The following is a 20,758-nucleotide window of genomic DNA, read 5'->3' as shown; positions in this document are numbered from 1 at the left end:
TATATAATATAATAATGATAGATTTTATATATATATATGTATATATATATATATAATAAAACATTATATATAAGTGCTAAGAACATGCTAAGATTTAGAAAAGTTTTTAATTAAAATTAATACTGAAAGTAAAAATTATACCCCTTTCTTCTTTCTCATCCTCTGTCTCCTCCTGCCTTTTTATCACCCTGATCTGGCTATTTTCAAAGCAGAGACACCATCATCTCCTCAGAGGATTTGTGGTGTGAGCCCTGAATTAAATAGCACCAAATTGCTGATGAGCCTAGAACCATCTAGCTAGATTTGTAAGCGACTTTAGAAGTCATCTGGTCCAGCCTCCTGTCTTTAAAAGGGGAAGTTACCTGCTGAATGTCATATGGGGAGCAAGAGTCAAAGGGATAGGTCAAACCAGTCCTGGGAGTTAGATGAATATTGTCTCACCTCAAATCCAGCAGCCTCTCCACTCTACCTTGTTGCCTTCTTTTGAGCTTATGGAAGTCGAACCTCTTTGGTGACTTCTCATGCTACAACAGCCCAGAGTTTTTTCACCTCTGGGACTGAAATGACCCCAGTATTCTACCTAAACACTGGACTCTCCCAGGGTCTGCCTGGGATTGCTCTCTCTCAACCTGCCTCCTTCTCTTTCTCAGTAAGTACTGGTTTCAAGTGTTGCCTATTTCTTGTTCCAGATGACATTAAAAAGACACAGAAATGTAAATTTTCTAGTGGCAAAATACAGTACGAGGGGGGAAAACTTTAATCAAATGGGTGTACTCTCAAGGGGCCCAAGTACTTCATTTTAATTCATCATTTCCCTTTGATGAAAACTATAGTGAATTTTTTATTATGGTAGAATTTATATGAAGCTAGGGCTTAGGTAATCAGTTTTAATATTTATACACTTAGGGAAAAAATGGGAATCATTAGTAAAGCATGCATAATTAATGAATTAAATTACATTTTTCCTTTGTTTTCCTTCAGGTACAAGGAAATGCTAGATCTGGTGATCTCACCCAGCCTGACTGTAAACAGCCATTATTCTGATAGACTGACGCCCAACCTTTCTGACATTGGTGCCCTGTCTCCCCATGACATAGGAGGTAGGCCTCTGGTCTCTTTGTGGTTTGTTCACACCAGCAGTCACTAATAGGCCCAAGTGAGGGTGTCAGAGTTGTGGATCAGCCCCAAAACCTGATCTCATGAAAAATACTTTCTTTCAAAAGCACAAACTGCCTGATTTTTTTTTCCCCTCAGTCCTCTGACTGGATGTCATGATAGCCCCCTGAAAGGTACAAAGAAATTTGATTTGAATAGCCTGCGTGGTGGGATCAAACCTCCTTTTAAATTTTCCTCTTCTCAGTAGAAATAATTCAAAATATTAAGTAGCAAGACAGTGTAGCAGTTTGTGACCCTTAGTCCACAGGCGGCAATTAAACATGAAGTGTGATATACGGGTCCAGTTGTACATCTCTGGATCACAGAGCAACTCGGTCCATTCGGTTCTCTCCTGGTTTCACACTCATCCAAAGTGGGCCTGTTGCTTAGAGGGTTTTCATCCCAGGACAAAAGCTTGACTGCCTCTTGTTTTCCTGATCAGTTTGACTCAAGGAAGCACAGGAATGTTAAATCTGTTTAAAAAATTATTGGCAAGTGATGCAGAGGAACTAGTTCTTGCTAGTACAATTCCTGCTATTGTTTGCTCTGCTTCGGATCTGTCAGCCTTCCTGCTAGAAGAGAAGCTAGCAAGAAGCATTAAGCTATTATGTTTAACCACTGGTTTTAACCCCTTGGGAGAACTATTTGCTGTAGGTGTTTTGAAGGCCCCCTTATCTCACCATGGCTGACTGTTTGATTACAGCTCACAGGGTATGAATACCACAAAACAAGGTTGGCTGGAAGGACCAGCATGAGGGAGAAGCTGGCATTTTAAAATTCACACTTGCAGTCAAATCATTCAAAATCTATTTTTAAGGAAATTGAGGCCTTGGCAAAGTCATTGCTGCCGAAACATAAAATGTTAAAGTGGGTAAAAGGACCTTAAGAATACAGAATATAGAGGGCCAGCAGCTGGAAGAAATCTTAGGAGTCATCCAATCCAGGGGTCCTTCACCTGGGGTGACCTTGGGTTTTTTAAAACTGTTTTGATAACTGTATTTCAATATAATTGGGGTTTTTTTTAATAATCCTGTATATTTTACTCTGTGCATTTAAAAACATACTAAGTAGGAGCTCCATAGGTTTTATCAAACTGGCAAAAGGGCCCATGACAAAAACAGTGATTATTTAGTCCAGCCCTTCATTTTATATAAGGGGAAATTAAGACCCAGAGCAGGAAAATGATTTGTATAGAGTTGATAGAGGGGCAGGGCAGCAAGGTGGCGAAGAGGATAGTCAGGCCTGAAGTCACAAAGACTCATCTTCCTGAGTTTATATCTGGTTTCAGACACTTACTAGCTGTGTGACCTTGGACAAGTGATTAACTCTGCTTGCCTCAGTTTCCTTATCTGTAAAATAAACTGGAGAAGGAAATGGCAAACCACTCCTGTATTTTTGCCAAGAACACTCTAACTGGAGTCACAAGAATCTGAAAAACGACTGCCCAGCAACAATAGAGTTGATTACTGGTAGGATTTAGGTATTTCATTTGGAAAGGGGGAGGTTGAACCTTTTTCTAAAACTTTCATCTTATGGGTAGGAAAAAAATTCAGTCTTGAATTGTGAAAGCTGTGGAACAAGCATGTTGAACAATCTTTCTGAAAAGAACATTGGCTTCTTGATCCTGCCCCAGAGTTTGGTAGGAGGAAGCATTGTAGGCTGCCTGGGATTCATGGACATGGTCCGAAAAAATTCCTTGTAACTTATTCAATATTTAATGTATTGGTTGCTAGCTTGCTAGAAAGGGGAGGCAGCAGGATGTAATTGAAGGCATCCTCCACTGGGAATTTGGAGATCTGAGATCTGTTTCTGCCTCTGCCTACTTTGGCAGGTCCTTTCATCGTTTTGTGCATCAGTTTCCCCATCTAATAAAAATTAGAGATCTGGACAAAGTATCATTGCTAGCTCCAAAATTCTATGAGTTCATTGCATCTGATTCTCTTGCCTTTCCCACATCCAGTTGCCAAATATTCTCAGTTCCACCTCCATTCCCTTCAGAGTACTATAAATCACAAAATATTTTTGTAGTAAGCACTGGCCTTCAGAAAAGAAGCAGCAGTGATTTCCGTTTAGGCACGCCAGAAACTACCCCATTCTTATTCTTTTTCTTCTTTCCCTTTTTATTCTAATTTTATTTCTAATCTCGATTAGTCAAACCTATACTATGACTTTATATTAGTAGTGTCTAACTCAGAACTAAGTCAGAGGTGGGGAATAAGCTACATAAGAATCTCTGTGAGCCACATAGTAACTTAGAAAAACACATATTAACATTATCTGTACTGTATTCCATTTTAGTTTATTTTAATAAACATTTCCCAATTACACTTTAAGTCTAGGTCAGATCAACCAAGAGTATTGCCCCCCACCATGTGTCTGACACTTCTGCCTAAGACAACTCTGGGTCTCAGATTCCTGAGCCATGAAGTGAAAGAATTGTATTAGACTATCCCTAAGGTCCCTCCAGGTCTTATAGTCTACATGCCAAAGTCCCTTACTGCTCTAAGATACTGTTGATTTCAAATTTTGAAAACCCTAAAGTACAGTTCAGTCAAACTTGAGCATATAAAAGGAGATACTGCCTTAAAGACTTTGTCTTGGATAAAATCATGATGAGCTATATCTGATGATAGGAATCAGTACCCCTGGTTCTAATTCATATGAGCCATTTAGAGCCAGAAGGGACCTTAGAATACAAAATGACAAAGCTTATAGGGACTTGAGGGATCATTTAATTAACCCTCTCATTTTACAGAGGAGGAAATATATTCTATTTCCATTGCACTGAAGCAAGCAGGTCTTAGATTCTAAAATTTGTAAAGGTTCTCTGAGAGGGAGAATGGGAAGAGTTACCTCCAAATTCAGAGATGGCAAGTCTGGCAATATCTTATTACATAAACAAGTTACTTTCAGTGCCCTGTGAGGTTGGCGCTAAGCTCTACCGAATCTGCAGGAGAAATTCTGTACTCTGGCATGCTCACTAAGAGACAAATTAAGCCACTGTTGGCTGGCCTGTTTCCCCTTCACCTTTCATCCTGTATTCATTCATTTCTTTAGCAGTGATTGTTCTGAGTACCTACTGTGTGCCAGCACTCTGTGCAACATACAGAAAGAGTTCTGATCTGGTCCCTTCCCTCAAAGAACTGGCAGGTTTGAACAGGAGACTGAATGAGTGTGACAGTTTGAAGGAAGTAGAGATAACCGTGGTCAAGCAAGACTGGAGGTGGGAGCTGAGCTAGGACCTGGCTGCTGAGAGCAGCCTTGAAAGATTAATTAATCTAAGAAAGTAGCAAGGAAGCAAACATTTTTCTTCTTTAAAAAAAAGTAGCTATTTTTCTGAAGTAAATACTGGAATATTAGATGTTTCCTCTGGGTTGTGAATCCCTACTCCCATTAGATAATCTGCATTCTGATTTTTTGTAAAGGTCTTTAACATTCCATCCTGACGTTGAATGGCATTTTCATTCATTCGATAAACAAATACTTATTAAGCACATATTTTATGCGGAGCTCAGCCTATGGCAAGTCCTGTTTCCCTCACCTTCACCCCTCAGACCATTAAACCGGGAACAGCTAGTTCCCACAGGTGACTTGGCATGTGGAAACCCTGTGCTTGCCACACCTTCTCTGCAGAGCTGCTCGCTTCCAAGGGAGGAATGGAGGAAGGGGGTAGCGTTGTCATGCTTATATTAGAAGAGAATTCCTGATTCTTTAAAGGAAATGATGATAAAACTAAAAGGAGTGAGTACTCAGTAATATTTTGTGTATGTGTCATATTGTGCTATCTTTTAAAATATATATATAAATTGAAGCCTTTTGTTTTTTTGTCACTATCATTTCTGTATATATCACTCCCTCCTCTTCTACCCAGAGAGCCATTCTTCGTGACCGAGAAAGAAGGGGAAAAGCTCAGTTCAGAAAAACTAATCAGTACCTCCACTATATGCCTGAATATATGCAATACTCCACACCCACAGTCCTTACCTCTGCCCGGAAGAGGGGGAGGTATCCATTAATATTATAATCATCCAAAAAATTAAATACAAATTTAAATAAATAAATTGCAATCAACTTTGTTATTCAAGATAATTACACATGAATTATCCCATCTGATCCTCAAAATAACCCAAAAGGGAGGCAGGGCAGGTATCACCATCCCCATTTTTACACTTGTACAACCTGAACTTATAGGTGAAATGACTTGCTCAAGGCCCCGCAGCTAACTGATGAAAGAGGCTGAACTAGGACCCATGTCCTAGGACTGAACTAGGCCAGACTACTGAGGTCAGAGCTCTGGCCTATTCTGTACTGTCACCTATTTTATAAGCCAGTATGATATAAAAAAGAGGATCCTAGATTTTGAGTTGGAAGGGACCTTAGAAAACCAACTCCTTCTTAAAGAGAAGAATGATTTAAACTGAGGTATAGGGAAATTAAGTTACTTACCCAAAATCATAAAGGGTATGAAGTGGCAGAGCTAGTCAATAAAAGGCAGTGAACCCAAGCAATATGTCTTTAAATCCATGGCTCTTTCCACTGGTCTTATAGGTGGTAGGGAGGGTGTTAGAACCCAAGTTACAATCCCAGCTCTAGTGCTTAACTAGTTAACTAGTAGTATGACAAGCTTCATCACCCTCATCTCACAGGATTGTTAGAAAAATGTTTTGTAAACCTTTAAGTGCTTTATAAAAAGTGAGGTATTTATTGTTATTTATTGTCATGGCCTGTATTATATGCTAAATTCCTCTTTTCCATGATGAAGAACTGTCTCTGGCCATGAATATTCCTTTTCTCTGCAAAGAGAAAAGAGATGATAGATTTGTGATGTTCCTGAATTTGGGGGAAAGTGGAAGACAGCAAAAAAGCTTCTTGCAATAAAATTAGCTGATTTGGAATTAATGTGATTCCTTTCCATGTTTACAAGGAGCCATCTCTAGCACCTAGATTAGTCATCACCTTCTAGGTGGGAACTTTTGGCCTCCTCTGCCAGTCATTAGCTTGCTAATCTCCCTGTAAGAAGAAAAGAATGTGAGCTTTGGAAATCAAGATGCAGAAGTTGTAATAGCTTAAAGCACGACCTCACGAAGGGAATCCACAAGACCTGGGGTGAGAATTCAGACATCTGCAGTGCTGGGTGCCAACCACTGCTCCACACCACTGACTCAGGAATGAAAAACCAAGTTTCAGATGATTTACTCATCCCGAAAGAGAGAACCTGCAACCTGGCTACAGTATTGTTGCCTGCTCCGTGACTTCTCTCCTGCCCCCAGTCAAGAAAAACATTTAGAATTTTAAACTTCAGAAGTCAAGAGAGGGTGTCTTTTAGCAGTCAAGTTTCCTTTTCTTTTAAGATCCCTGGGGTTTGGGCTGGGAAGGTTGGGGGTGAGGAGGGAATGTTAAAATTGAACCAAATAAAAATAGATTGAAACTTTTTTTAAACCCACCCAAAATGATTTCACCCTAAAGTCTACAGGGGGAAAAAGTTTTTTTGTAAAGCATATCTCCCTTTTATATAATCTTTCCTAGGTTTATTGGGATGTGACAGGGGAGGGGATTACTCTTTTATAAAAATCGTATGTAAGGGATAACAGCAGGTAGGGAGAGACACTAATTTTCCCACCAGACTGAGAGAAGAAACCCAGAAGTGATGAAACTTGTATATCACCTGTTTTGGTTGATGGGGGAAAATTCATTCCAAATTTATGGAATTACAAGTTAACCGGAACCCATAGGAATATTTCCAGATAGTTACATTTTATGCAGATTTGCATTTTTCATTAAATAAAGCATGTTCAAAATGTTTAATTCACCAAGCTATGTATTACTTAGTTCTTTTTTACATAATGACACATAGGGCATCATAATGAGACTTTTCATTCTGTAGTCCTAGGGAAAGGACATCATAGGGAACAGACTGTGAGGCTAAGGGAACTCACTGAAGGTAGATATAGATTGATAGGTGGAATATTCTTCCTCCTCATCTCAGACTCTCAGCTTCCCTCAAGACTCCTCTCAAATTCTACCTGCAAAAATATAATCAACTATAATCCTTGCCCTTATGGTGTTCATAATCTGGAAGGGGGATTCTTGTTCTTTTTTTGTGCTTTGGACCCCTCAGGCAACCTGGTGAAGTCTGTGACTTGGAGGCTTGGAATAATGTGTTTAAATACATGAAATAAAATACGTAGGATTATAAAAGAAGTCAAAGTATTGTCCAAATAAGGGTGTAATTTTTTTTCCAAATTCACAGACTCTTGTAATTTATTCACAGATCTTCATTTACAAATCCCTGATCTAGAAGTAGGGTGATACACCCTTCCCCAAAAAAAGACAAACATAGCATTCCTGTAATCCAGAATAGGAGAAGCTGTAGGGGAGGTAGAAGGTAGTGTTCAGAAACTGAGGGTTTGGGGGTGGAAGGGGGAAGAGGCATTCTGACTGAAGGATTTCAGGTGTAGAGAGCTACATAAGTAATGATACAGTAAGAGGACGATAGCTGACAGAAGGGATTTAGGCTGTTTTCCAGTCTTCTTATACCTTACTCCCTGATCCAATAGCGCTGGTCTCCTGGCCATTGCATGAACAAAACGTCTCTCCACTCTGATGGTTCCCTGGGCCTAGAAGCTCTCTGTACTCCACTCTTCCTGGCTTCTTTTAAGTCCCAATTAAAATCCCACCTCCTACAGGAAGCCTTCCCCAATCCCACTTCACTCTGGTGCTTTCCCTCTGTGGATTATTCCTAATTTGTCCTGCAGACAGTTCTTTGGTACACAGCTGTTTGTGGTGTCCCTTATTGGTTTGTGAGCTCCTTGAGGACAGGGATCGATTTTTGCCTCTTTTTATATACCCAGAGCGTAGCCCAGTGCCTAGTACGTCACAGACACTTGCTAAATGCTTACAGACTGACTGTTTTGTGAATTTCTCTTAAGTCTGTTAGGAAAGGAATTGTGCCACAAAATAGAAGAAAACCCTGGGTACTCTTCTTTCTTCTCTTTGCACTTAGTAAACTTAGTAAATTCCTATGGATATAATTATCATGTCTGTGCAAATGCTTCCTTTATCTACATAGTCAACCTCTGCCTCCCCTTCTGTTTCTGTGTCTGTCTGTCTGTCTCTGACTCTCTGTCTGTCTTCTTTCTCTATGCGTGTGTCTCTCTTCCCTTTCCATGTCTTTTTAGTTCCCCTTTCCCCCAATCTCTTCATCTGTATCCACCTCTCAACTACCATGACCATTACCTCAAATCAGGCCTTTATTTCCCCCCTTTCCTAAACTATTACAATAGCCTTCTCATTTGGTCTACTTCTCCAGTTTTTCCCCTCATCGATTCATTCTCCACATAGCTGCCAGTGGTGTTTCTAAAACATAGGTCTGACCTCCACTGGCTTTCTCTTGGAGCCTCTGGCATAAGCTACAGACTGCTCAGTTTGGCATTTAAAGTTCGTCATAGTCTAGCTTGGGCCAGTCTTTTCAGGCTGATGACCCCATGACTTCCCTGCACACATTCTTCAAGCCAGCCCAATTGGCCTCCTTCATATCTCCTATACAACTAATCTCCTTCCCCCCTCTCCGCCTCTGCACAGATTGTTCACCAGCCTTTATTAATGTTCTGCCTTAGAGTTGCCCTCCTTTATTATCTTTCTGTCTGGGAATTCTTCTTTCTTTCAAAGCTTAGCTCAAATGCAGTCTCCTAGAAGGAGCTCTCCTGATTCCCCCCCCCCCAATTCTTAATGCCCCCCAAATTACTTTGAGTTTATCTTGTATTTATCATCTGTGTACATGCTGCTTCCCCTTAGTAAAAGGCAAGGTCCTTAAGGGTAGGGACTGCTTTGTGTGTCCTGAGCACCTAGCGTGGCACCTGATACCTAGTAGATGTATCTTTAATAAAAATCTAATTGAATAATAAATGTCTAAACAAGGGACTCAGTAAAGAAAGATCAATTGTGACTTTGCACAGCTCTGAAATAGAATTGTAGCTTTCTCCCTGGATTTGGGCTTCTTGTGTAGGATCATAGTTAGCATCCATCTAAATGAACACTATTGATGAACAGCCAGAGATTTGCAAGCAGTCAAGACCATGCAGAAAGCAGGGTTCTAGAATGCTTTTCTCTAAACTACCTTTTTTTTTTTTTTTATAAAAATTGAGGAGTCCCCTCATAGCTTCTTTCCAAGGTTCTCTTCCTGAGTCAGTCAGCATCTGAAATTGAAGCTTAAGTTTGCTGACATGATGTATTATTGATGGTGACAAACACTTTAATCAGATTCTTCCCTTGTCTCCCTTTCTCTTCTCTCCTCAGGCAACTTCAAACAAGCTTTAGAGATCGTTCCTCCACTCTTCTCACGGTGAGTAACACTGGTTGAATTTGGGAGCCTCACAGGTTTAAATTGACAACCATATCATCATGGCTAATGAATGAGTTAAGTACAGGGCCTGTACATAGTAGGGACTCCATAAATGGTGTATAGATTGATTGATTGATTATGTCCCATTCCTTGCTCCAGTGGAGAAGTTCTTTGAAACATAGGTTTGAGTTTTTTCTTTTAAAAACTTGTCAATTTAGAAGAAAGTTTCTGGAAAGCACTGGCCCCTTGTTAGTATCAAATTTTGGTCATTAGACCATACATGCCTACAAACATGTGCTCACACACACACACACAAGCACACACTGACCAGTGTTTTAAAAGACCCTACTGCCATTATCTTTGGGTTTAAAGTACAGAGAAGCTAGACTCAAAGAACATTAGAACTAGAAGACACCTTGGGAATTTTCACTTGTAGCCCAACCTCACTCCCGTTTTACAGAAAAGCAAACTGAGGCCCTAAAAGGAGCAGTGACTTGGCCAAGACCACACAGCGAATTAATGGCAGAACCAGCAATCACAACACTTTTGGAACTAAGCACTTTTTTTTGCATTATACTATACTAGAAAACATGCTGAACTTGGCATCAGGAATTACTTATTACCTGTGTGACCTTGGGAAAGTCATTTATCCTAAATGAAACCTTTGGTAATCCCCTTCCCCCCCAGCTATGGACACTGTCCCCTCAGAAAGTTAAATTGTGTTTATTTTGTGAATCAGCCAGCATTTATTAAGAACCTGCTGTGTGTCAGCCACTGTTAGGTGCTAAGGTTACAAGTACAAAGAAGGAAATAATCCTCTTCTTAAGAAGCCTGCATTGTTAAGGGGTACAGCAGCAGAGGTAACGTAACTATAAAGTGAGAAAGTATCAGGAGTTCACACTGGCTGGTTCAGGAGGGTCAGGCGGGGCTTCCTGCAGAAGGCAATCCTTGGGCTGTGTCTTAAAGGAAGAGAGGGACTCTGTGAGGCAGAAGTAAGGAGGGAATTCATTCCAGGAATGTGGCAAGACTGGTACAAAGGCAAAGCACTGAGAGATGGAGGATTGTGCATGGTCAAAATGGCCTCTTCTCTCATCCCCATGGATGTCATGTCCAGTAGGACTGGAAAGATGGGTTGGGAGCAGATTGTGCAGTGTTTTTAAAACCTGAACAGAGAAGTTTATAGGTTATCCCAAAGCCAATAGGAAGCCACTGGAGTTGATGATATAGAGGAGACAAATGATCAAACCTCCACTTAAAGAAAAGTAGTTAGGCATCAGTGTGAAGGATGGATTGTAGTGTTGAGAGCCTTGAGTTGCTTGTTCAGTCATTTTCAATTCTCCATGACCCCATTTGGGCTTTTCTTGGCAAAGATACTTCATGGTTTGCCATTTCTTTTTCCAGATCATTTTACAGACAGGATTAAGTGACTTGCCCAGGGTCACTTACACAGCTAGTAAGTATCTGAGGCCAGATCTGGACTCAGGAAGATGAGTCTTCTTGACTTCAGGTCCAGCGTTCTATCCACTGAGTCATCTAGCTGCCCTATGTTGTTTAGTCAAGACCTGAGGTAGGGGCCCATGTGGATCCCAGGGACAAGGCTCATTTTAACTCAGGGAGTCAGAGAGTAGAATGACTTTGTGGTGATGGTGATTCGTTGTTAAGCAGTCTTCTCTCCTTCTGTATAGACATTATCCTCATCTAGTATCTGTCCAGTCTCTCCTCGCCATGGCAACCTATGGACAAACCCAATACAGTACAGGGATCCAGCAATCCACACCTTATTCACCATACCCTCCTCCAGCGCAAGCCTATGGAATACCTTCCTACAGTGAGTACTACATGTGTCTGTGTGTTCTGCTTGTTCACAATAGCTTTGCACTTCTCTAGGTGGCAACTCTTGGATGGCTTTGAATGTTGGTCCTAAATGGAACCTTTCTGCATGGAGTATCAGAACTGGAAGGGCCCATAGAATGGTAGGACTGAAAGGTTCTACCTCTCATAGAATTCCCGGACTAAACATGACTGACTGAAAGGGCTCTTAGAACAGAGTAGAACAGAAAAGCAAACTGAGGCCCTAAAGGGAGCGGTGACCTGGCTATCATTGAGTCCAGCCACCTCGTTTTGGACCATCAGGCCCATAGGAGGAAATTACTTGCTCAAGGTCATTTAGCAAATTAATAAGGGGCAAAGCTGAGAATAGAACTTGGAGGTATGTCTTCCTCTACTCTCGTATGTATGCTTCAAAGAGATGCAAAATGATGGACATTTATAATCAGTCTTCAATCTTTAGAAGAGATACCAGTTCTCTTCATTCAACATTACCCATGCATAAGCCATGCAAAGGCAAGTAAAATTCATATTTATTAAAGAGTTATTATGAACAGAACACCAAGGCTATAGAGACAGAACCTAAATAGAGCCTACTCTTAAGGAACAGGGGGTTTAACTGTAACATGAAATGAAGGAGTGAATGAATGAATGAAATGGCATTTTACTAAGTGCTTACTATGTGCTCAGCACTGAGAATCCAAATGAAAGAGTAAGACAGTCTGTCTTCCTAAGAAGGTCATGTTCTAATGAGAGAGATAACAAAAATGGAATATTTTAGCTGCAAGTCAGATGGAGACGTCCCTATGAACTTTAGGGTACAACAACAAAGCTACTATTACTGCTGCTACTAGTGTGTGTTCGTCCTTCGTTGCTGAAGAAGACCACGCCATCAGAGAAATGCTGACATGACTTGCACTTGACTTTGTTTTGAGTGAGGGAGGGCTGTGCAGGTCACCAGCCTCACTTCTTCTCTAGAGCCATCTGAATCCAGTGACCAGATATTCATCAGGATGACTGGAGATGACCCAGGATGACTACTAGTCATCTTCTAGGCTGCTAGTACTAATAATACTAAGAAGCATCTATGTATTGCCTACCACGTTCCAGGCACTGTGCTAAGTGTTTTGCAAATATCTCGTTTGGTCTTCACAACAGCCTTGATAGGTGGGTATTATTTTTATCCTCATTTTACAGTTGAAGAAACTGAGGCAAACAGAGATTGAGTAACGCTCACGTAGCTAGAAAGTGTCTGAGGCTGGATTTGATTCAGTCTTCCTGCCTTCAGTTCTAGTGTTCTCTCCACTGTGTCACCAAGCTGCCTGTGATAATGCCTTTTCTTTTATCATTTCTACTGATAAAATCATTTCAGTTTCTGATCAGGATCCATTTAATAATGCCAAGGATTTTGGTGGCAAAAACGTTCTTTTCTGGGTCTTTGATGGCTCTGACCGTAGTCCCTGCAGAGACGATTGCCAGGTTGAATTTCTACCGTGGTTGCTGCCAGGATGCATTAGAATGCAACGCTAGCACTGCACTGGAAGCATCCCTCTTCCTAAGGCTCTTGGGTTCAGAGTCCTGGGCTGTTCCCATCAAGGGTCTAAGGGTGAAGGTGCCAGTGATGGTTTGACTTACCCAGCACATACTGCCTCCTGCCTCTCTCCCAGGCTGCCTTGCTGCCTCAGCCAGGTTGGCATGCATGTACACAAATAAATAAAAGCCAGTTAGAGGAGAAGGAGAACGTAAAATTGAAAAAATCAGGGAAGGCTTCACAGTTGAGATGACACATGAGCCTGAAGGAAGATAAATTCAGAGGTAGTGTTGAAAGGACAGTGCATTCAAAGTGTGGGGAATGGTTTGAATCAACGGACAGACATGGATGATGGGTGAGAGAATAGCTACATGGTTCACTTTGGCTCCTGCTCAGACTACGTGAGAGACAATAATGTTATATAAGGCAGCCGGGTTGTTCAGGACTTAAAAACCTGAGCTTTGAGGCAATTGTATTCTATCCCAGAGACAATGAAGACTGCTGAGCAGGTGAGTAATATGGCAGAGCAGACCTGATTTAGGAGGATAATTTTTGTAGTTATGTGGAAGATGAATGAAGGAGGGCAGCCAGTTAAGAGTGATAGATGATGAGCGCCTTAGAGAAAGTGAAAAGAGGGTACTTTGCTTATAAACAGTCTTCTAGGGACACATATAGAAAGAGGCAACATGGTTATAGTAGGACTAGAATCAGAAGAAATCTAAGTTCAAATCTTGCCCTGACACTTAATAGTTGTGTTACAGTGGGCTTTGAGGCTTAATTTCCTCATCTGTAAAATGGGGATGAATGTATTTATAGTATTTACCCCAAAGGAAGGACTGTTCAGAGTTACCCCATAGGCAACTGGGTGCTCCTGGCAGTTTTGAATAGGTAATATGGCCACAAACTTGAACATGCCATATAAATGTCTCTTTTTCATATACTTACTATTTATAAACCCATTCAGATCTTGCATAATGAGTGTACAGTCTTTTTTTTTCCTTTCTTTTTCCCTCTTGCAGGAAAAAAATCATTTTAAATATTCAACATATACATGTACATACATACACATAATCATATATGAGCTATCCCCTCTTGGCTGACAACCAAGAATAATGCAGCAGACAGAAAAATAAAACTACTCCTATTTCTAGACAAAACATGGCATTGTGTGGAAATTAATTTAGAGCAAAGTTCTTGCACTATCAATAGCATTGAGTCTTTCAGAGAGTCCACTCACTTGCAAGTATAAATTGAGTCTGAACTGTAATAGGTTAAGAGTTCACTTGGAAAATGCTAGCACCGTTGAAAATATACTTTAAAATATATAGGTGATGTACAAAAAACTACTTTTTCACATATACATGTCTCCAGATCACTGGGACTTGAGCTAAGGGAGAAGAGATTTCTAGCAATGATAAATGTCTTACAATAGAGTAATTAACTGGACGCTACGAAACCCCCAAGATGTCCATGAATAGATTTCGGGGCAGGGGGAAGTGGTCCATAATTTGAATGGAGAAAAAGTTACAGTTTTATTTTTACTAACCTCTAACTAAAATGTAACATTTTCTTCTATTATGAAATTTTTAAAAATTCTGAGAAGAGTTCTGTTGTTTCACCATACTGCCAGAGGGGTCCATGATGTTAGAGGTATTAGTTCAGCCCCCTCATTTTACAGATGAGGACACTGTGACCCTAGAGAAGTTAAGAGAAAGTTTGGAGTCATACACTCAGGTATGAAGTGGGTTTTGAATCTGGATTCTTGGATTCCAGGACCAGCCCTCTTTCCACTGGAATATGCTATATAACAAGAGGATGGATCACAATTTGTCAGAGATGTTTACACAGGGGATTCCTACCTGGGTCAGCAGGCAGAGATGAATTCAGTTCTGGGGACTATATTTTAAATGTTACATTGACAAACTGGAACACATTCAGAGCCAGGGAACCTGGTGACAATCCTAGAAGCTGTGTCGCCGAGGGTCAGTGGAAGGAAGGTGGAACATTTAGCCTGAGGGGGAAAAAGCCTGGGGGGAGGGGAGTGGGAGAGTAGGAACATGTGGTTGCCTTCAAATATTTGAATTGTTCCCATGTAGGAATATTAAATATTGTGTATTTAACATCATGTGATAGAGTAAAAAAAGTCTAAGGTCAACAAGTTGAATGTTATGGAAGTATGGGTAGATTTTGGCTTAATATGAAGGAGAATGTCTCAACAATCAATGCTATACAGAAGTGGAAATGGTTATTTTTTTAAATAATTATATGAGTTGCTATAACTCTATGAATGTGCATTGGGAGCATGACCACTAAGAGAAATGTAAATTATTCTGAATATGATTCAGTTCAAGCACTACCTTCCACATGAAGCCTCTATTGAGCTTTTCCAGCTGCTAACGTCTCCCTCAATTGCCCCCAAAAAATCACCTTTAATTTATTACTATTATATATTATATTCTTGCTTATATTACCTCTACATTGTGTCATCATTCCTTGCATTATTATTATACAGAGTACACTTTGTCTCCCTCACCAGAATGTAAACTTCTTGAGAACATTCATTATTTTACTTTTGTCTTTGTGTCCCAGCCCCAATCATATGGTATATATGTGCCTGGTATATTTGCTGGTATCATTCAGTCATTCATATCTGACTCTTCGTGACCCCATGGACCATGTTTGTCCATGGGGTTTTCTTAGTAAAGATACTAGAGTGGTTTGCCATTTCCTTCTCCAGTGAGTCACCTTTTGTCGGAACTCTCCATTGTGACCTCTCTGTCTTGGGTAACATGGCATAGTGCATGGTTTCATTGAGTTGCACAGCCCCTCTGCTGAGACAAGGAAGTGATCTAGGAGGAAAGTGCCTAATATAGAGTAGGCATTTCATAAATGATTGATTGATTGACATAGATGAATGATTTGATTGATTGATTGACATAGAAGCATCATGGAATAGTGGATAGAGAACTAGGCTTGGAGTCAGTAAGACCTGCCTGTGTGATCCTGGACTAATCACTTAATCTCTCAATATCTCATACAGTTGTCTCAGGCTAAAGGTGTCAGACATGCTGCCTGCTGCCCACAGCACTGAGTGTGGCCATTATAATAATTTATGCAAAGTCAAATAACTAGTAAGTCAGAAATTTAGGAAATGGCAAACCACTCCAGTATCTTTGCCAAAAAGAGCCAAATAGAGCCAGGAAAAGTTGAACATGACTGGGAAAAAAAAAAAAAAAACAACTGAACAAGAACAAACCTGGCATTTGAACGTTGGTCCCCTGGTTCAGTGGGTAGATTCAGGGTATTATATGATTTTATCTTAAGAAGTAATGAACTCTTCATTATTATGATGTTTGAGCAGAAACTAGGTGAAGGCCTGTCAAGTATGGTTAAGAGGGTGGAGGGTGAATTACTGCATTGGGTGGGGATTGGATTAGGTGCCTTCCAAACTTCCTTATAGTAAGATTCTATGGTTCTAAACATTGTCTGGACAAATACTAGGTTTTGTTATGAATCATGTTTCCTTTGTCCTTTGTAAAGAACATTTAAGTTCCCTTCTTTCACCTCTGTTTAAATAGCTTCTGTGAAAATGAAATCCAGTGAAGGAACTTGGATGAGGGAGGCCGGTCGGTTTAATAGTCACCTGAGGGCTCTTCTGTCAATGAAGACTGAATACCCTTTCTTTGCCCAGGAAATCTAATGGGTAGCAGGGGGCAATTAAAGCACTATCCATCTAGCCTTGTGGATAAGCCCTTTGCAAGAAGCATCTATTAGGAGATGCCCCTTTTTCTCCCCCATGTTGAATTCTTTGGGCCTCTTTATCTGGATCATGGTGGTACATTGGGAGGAGCTCTGGATCTGAAGTCAGAAGCTCTTAGTCACTTCTCTCTGGGTATCACTTTCTTTTTGTCAAATGGGAGGTAAATTGGCATTTATGTTAAAATCGCTAAAAAGTAGAAAAATGGATGGATGTTTCCTTAACATTATGAAAAATATTTCTTTAAAATCAAAAACTATTTAATCAATACACAACAGAGGCTTCTCCACTTAGAACAGGGGTATAACAATAAAAGGCAACTGGGTGATATGGTGAACAGAACGGACCTGGAGTCAAGGCAACCTGAGTTCAAATGTGGCCTCAGACACTTATTAGCTGGGCAAATCACTTAACCTTGTTTTTCTAAGTTCCTCATCTGTAAAATTAGCTAGAGAAGAAAATGGCAAACCCCTCCAGTGACTTTGCCAAGAAAACTCCAGATGGCGTCACAAAGTCAGACGCAACTGAAAAATAAAACATAAAGGGAATTTACTGTATTTGACATGATTATATAAATGTTAGTTATAGCATTGAGTCAAGAGTGAGAACAAATCAATAGCATGTATTAAGCAGTTAATACAGGGAAGTTTTTGGAGGGAATGATACATTGGCAACTTGGGGTATCAGGAAGGGCGTCATGTGGAAAGTGATGCTTGAATTGAGTCTTGAAGAAAGACTTGAAACACAAGAGACAAGGGTAAATAGGAACTGCATTTCAGGTCTGGGTGACATTCAGTATGAGGGCATGAAGATGAGGAATGGTTAGTAGTGTGTTCAGCACCACAAGTAAGCCTGGGTGGCTGGATCACATAGTGTGTGGAGATGAACAGTGTGTAAGAAGACTGGAAAGGTTAGATGAAGGCAGATTGTGAAGAGCTTTAAATGGCGAAGTGTATATTTTATTTTTGAGGTGATATAGAATCACTGGAGCTTATTGAATAGGTGAGTGACATGATTAGATTGGTGCTTTAGGAAAATCATTTTGGCAACTGTCTAGAAGATGAATTTAAGAAGGGAGAGACTTGAGGTAGAAAAATCAAATGAAAGACTATTGCAATAGTCTAGGTTAAGAAATTAATGGAATAAGTATGGGCAAAGAAGATATTAAAGCATTTTTATGTTCAGCTGATCTATTAGTATATTTTTCAAATGCAAGAGACATAGAAATAGTAATAAATGGATTGAACAAGATGGTGGGATAAAAGATAAACCCACAAAAATCATTAGTATTTCTGATATATATACGCCATATAGATATAACAAATCCAGAAGATGTTGACAGAGAAAATGTTATTTATTCAACAACAAAATGTATCAGGTATTTGGGTTTGTATGTTAGGTATATACAAGACTTATAATGACAACTGTAAACTAATTTTTACAGACATAAAGGAAGAATTAAAGAACTGGAAACCTACTCGATATCCATGGCTAGTTGTATTCAATACAAAAAGAAACCCACTACCTAAATTCATTTTTAGATTTTAATTGCGGTAATAAAATTGTCGATGAGCTGCTTCGAAGAATTAAATTAAGTAATAAAAGTATAGAGAATAGGCAGACAAAAGCATCAGGGGAATTCTGGTGAGGGAAAAGAAGGAAGGAAGACTTATACCACTAGATTTCAAATTATATATAGTAGTTATCAAGACAATATGATCATTGTGGATAGAAAATAGAAAATTAGTTTAATAGAACAGAATAAATAATCCAGAATTAAACCTAAGACGTTCAGTAGACTAGTGTTTGAAATCTAAGATCACAAAACATTGGAAAAGTAAATAATTAAAATTAGATAGAGGAAGGGAATTAGTTATAGTGATGCTAAAGAAGAAAAGAATGTCAGTGAATTTCTTAAAAAATACACAAGAGAACCAAGGAAGTTCTGAAAAGAGGAAACAGACAAGCAAGATAGCAGCATGGCAAGAAATGGGATTAGATCTACATTTTACACCATATACCACTAAGTCTAAGGTTAAATCTTTTGCCCCAGTGTTGGCCATTGTTGGTGCTTTGCTGGGTATTAGTCCTGAATTATCCCTACCATCTACCTTCTCAACTCCTACTCACGAACTGCTAAACACCACTGAGGAAGTCACACAATAGGGCTGAATCCATTACAGATTTGTTATTGGAGCAAGGAAATAATCTCAGCTGGGCCCTATCTGCTGTTTAGTGATCCCTTCTCTCTGATTTACTTTGTATTACATTCTCTATAGTAGCTACTCCAGATCTCTTTTCTCTTTAAGCCTCCCCAAAGACTCCCTGTTTTACCTTTCCAGTTGAAGACTTTGTCTATGACTTAACTGAAAATAAAAGACCATCAACCACAAGTTTCTCCTTCCCTCAGAAGTTCTCTTCATTATCTCCCATTTTCCTCCTTCACCCCAATCTTTGGTGAAGAAGTGACCCTTCTGTTCACTAGCCCAAGTCCTCTACTTGTGTCCTTGATCCCATCTGCTCCTGTCTTCTCTGGAGCTTGTGCCTTCAGTCATCTCCCTACTCATCTCCAGCCTTTTTTTAGCCATTGCTTCCTGTTCCCTCCTCTCTACAAACATATCTAGGAACCTTCCCTTCCTTCAAAAGAACCCTCTCTTGATTCTGCCTCTCCCTCAGTCTTTCAAACTATATCTCTTGTCTTTGTCAGAACCAAACTCATTGAAAAAGCTGTCTATATTTTCTCCTTGTAGAGACATAGAATGTTGGTGTTGAAAGGGAGCTTGGATTACATATAATACAAAATGTCAGGGCTAGAAGGGACTTATCCTGATAAAGCCCGTAAAAAGTTAGAACTGGGAGGAATCTTAGAATGTACAATAGAAAATATCACAGCTGGAAGATTTTTGATAAAGTTCATAGAATATTAAAATTGGAAGGCTCTTTGGAATTTTAAATGTAAAATGTAATACCTGGAAGAGACCTTTTCCATTCTTTTAATATTTTCCTCTCCAAATTATCAGATACAACGATTCCTCAATGCTTTCAGGATTACATGGCACTGAAATCTGATGTAGGAGACCTTAGGTGTCATATCTCCTCTCTGGGCCTCAGTTTCCCTATAAAATGAGAAGATTCCACTACCTCAGGGATTCTTAACCCTTCTGTGTGTGCCAAAAGAACACCTTTGACACTTTGCTAAAGACTGTGGACCCTTTTTCTGAATAGCATTTTTAAATATGCAAAATAAAATACATAATATTATAGAGGAAAACAATTCTGTTGAAGTTCAGTTATCCAAATGTTTTTTAATAAATTTGTTGAGCCCCCAGGGTCAGGAACTCTTGAACCGGAGAGATGATCTTTGCTAGTTTTGAGGAGAACTAGGTGGCATAGTGGATAGAGTGCTGGATTTAGAGGTAGGACAGACTGAGTTCATATTCTGCCTCAGACGTTCCTAGTTCAGCCACACTGGACAAGTCGCTTTAGCCTCTCAGCCTCAGTTTCCTCATCTGTAAAATGGAGATATTAAGAGCACCTACGTCACAGGGTTCTTGTGAGGATCAGATTATATATACATGAATGGATGGATGGATGGATGGATGGATGGATGGATGGATGGATGGATGGATGGATGGATAGATGGGTGGATGGATGGATGGGAGGGGCAACTAGGGGGTGAAATGGATAGAGCACCAGGCCTGGAGTGAGGAAGACTCATCTTCCTCAGTTCAGCTCTGGCCTCAGACACTTCCTAAATGTGTGACCTTGGGCAAGTTATTTAACCCTGTTTGCCTCAGTTTCCTTCCCTGCAAAGTGAGCTGAAGAAGGAATGGCAAACCATTCTAGTATCTGTGCCAAGAAAACCCCAAATGGGGTCATGGAGAGTCAGGCATGACTGAAACGACTGAGCAACAACCATAATATACGTCCACATGTATGCATACATACACACACACACACACACACACACACATATACACAGCACTTTGCAAACCTTAAAGCGCTGTGTGAATGCTAACTCTTGCAGTGTTGCTAATATTCTTTATGATGTATTCTGGCATTCTGACAGTGAGATGGAGACACTATCACAACAAAACCAGTGGCCTCATTTTTCTGAGCATGAGGATGGAGCATTAGTGTTTTTTCG

General features: G+C 40.0%; 1 protein-coding gene across 2 annotated transcripts in view; it reads left to right on the top strand.

Moving 5' to 3' along the window:
• EYA2 (EYA transcriptional coactivator and phosphatase 2) overlaps positions 1 to 20,758 on the top strand; it is a 234,710-nt gene that overhangs the window by 90,717 nt on the left and 123,235 nt on the right. For both annotated transcript variants that reach the window (XM_072633655.1, XM_072633654.1), the window contains exons 2-4: positions 982 to 1,100; positions 9,451 to 9,496; positions 11,182 to 11,324. In XM_072633655.1, coding sequence (XP_072489756.1) covers positions 992 to 1,100; positions 9,451 to 9,496; positions 11,182 to 11,324 — 298 coding nt within the window. In that variant the 5' untranslated portion in view covers positions 982 to 991. The remainder of the gene's footprint in view (positions 1 to 981; positions 1,101 to 9,450; positions 9,497 to 11,181; positions 11,325 to 20,758) is intronic.

The sequence above is a fragment of the Notamacropus eugenii genome, chromosome 1 (assembly GCF_028372415.1).
Source record: "Notamacropus eugenii isolate mMacEug1 chromosome 1, mMacEug1.pri_v2, whole genome shotgun sequence".
NCBI classification, from domain to species: domain Eukaryota; kingdom Metazoa; phylum Chordata; class Mammalia; order Diprotodontia; family Macropodidae; genus Notamacropus; species Notamacropus eugenii.
Note: the sequence above shows the minus strand (reverse complement) of the source record. Positions and strands in the feature narration are given on the sequence as shown.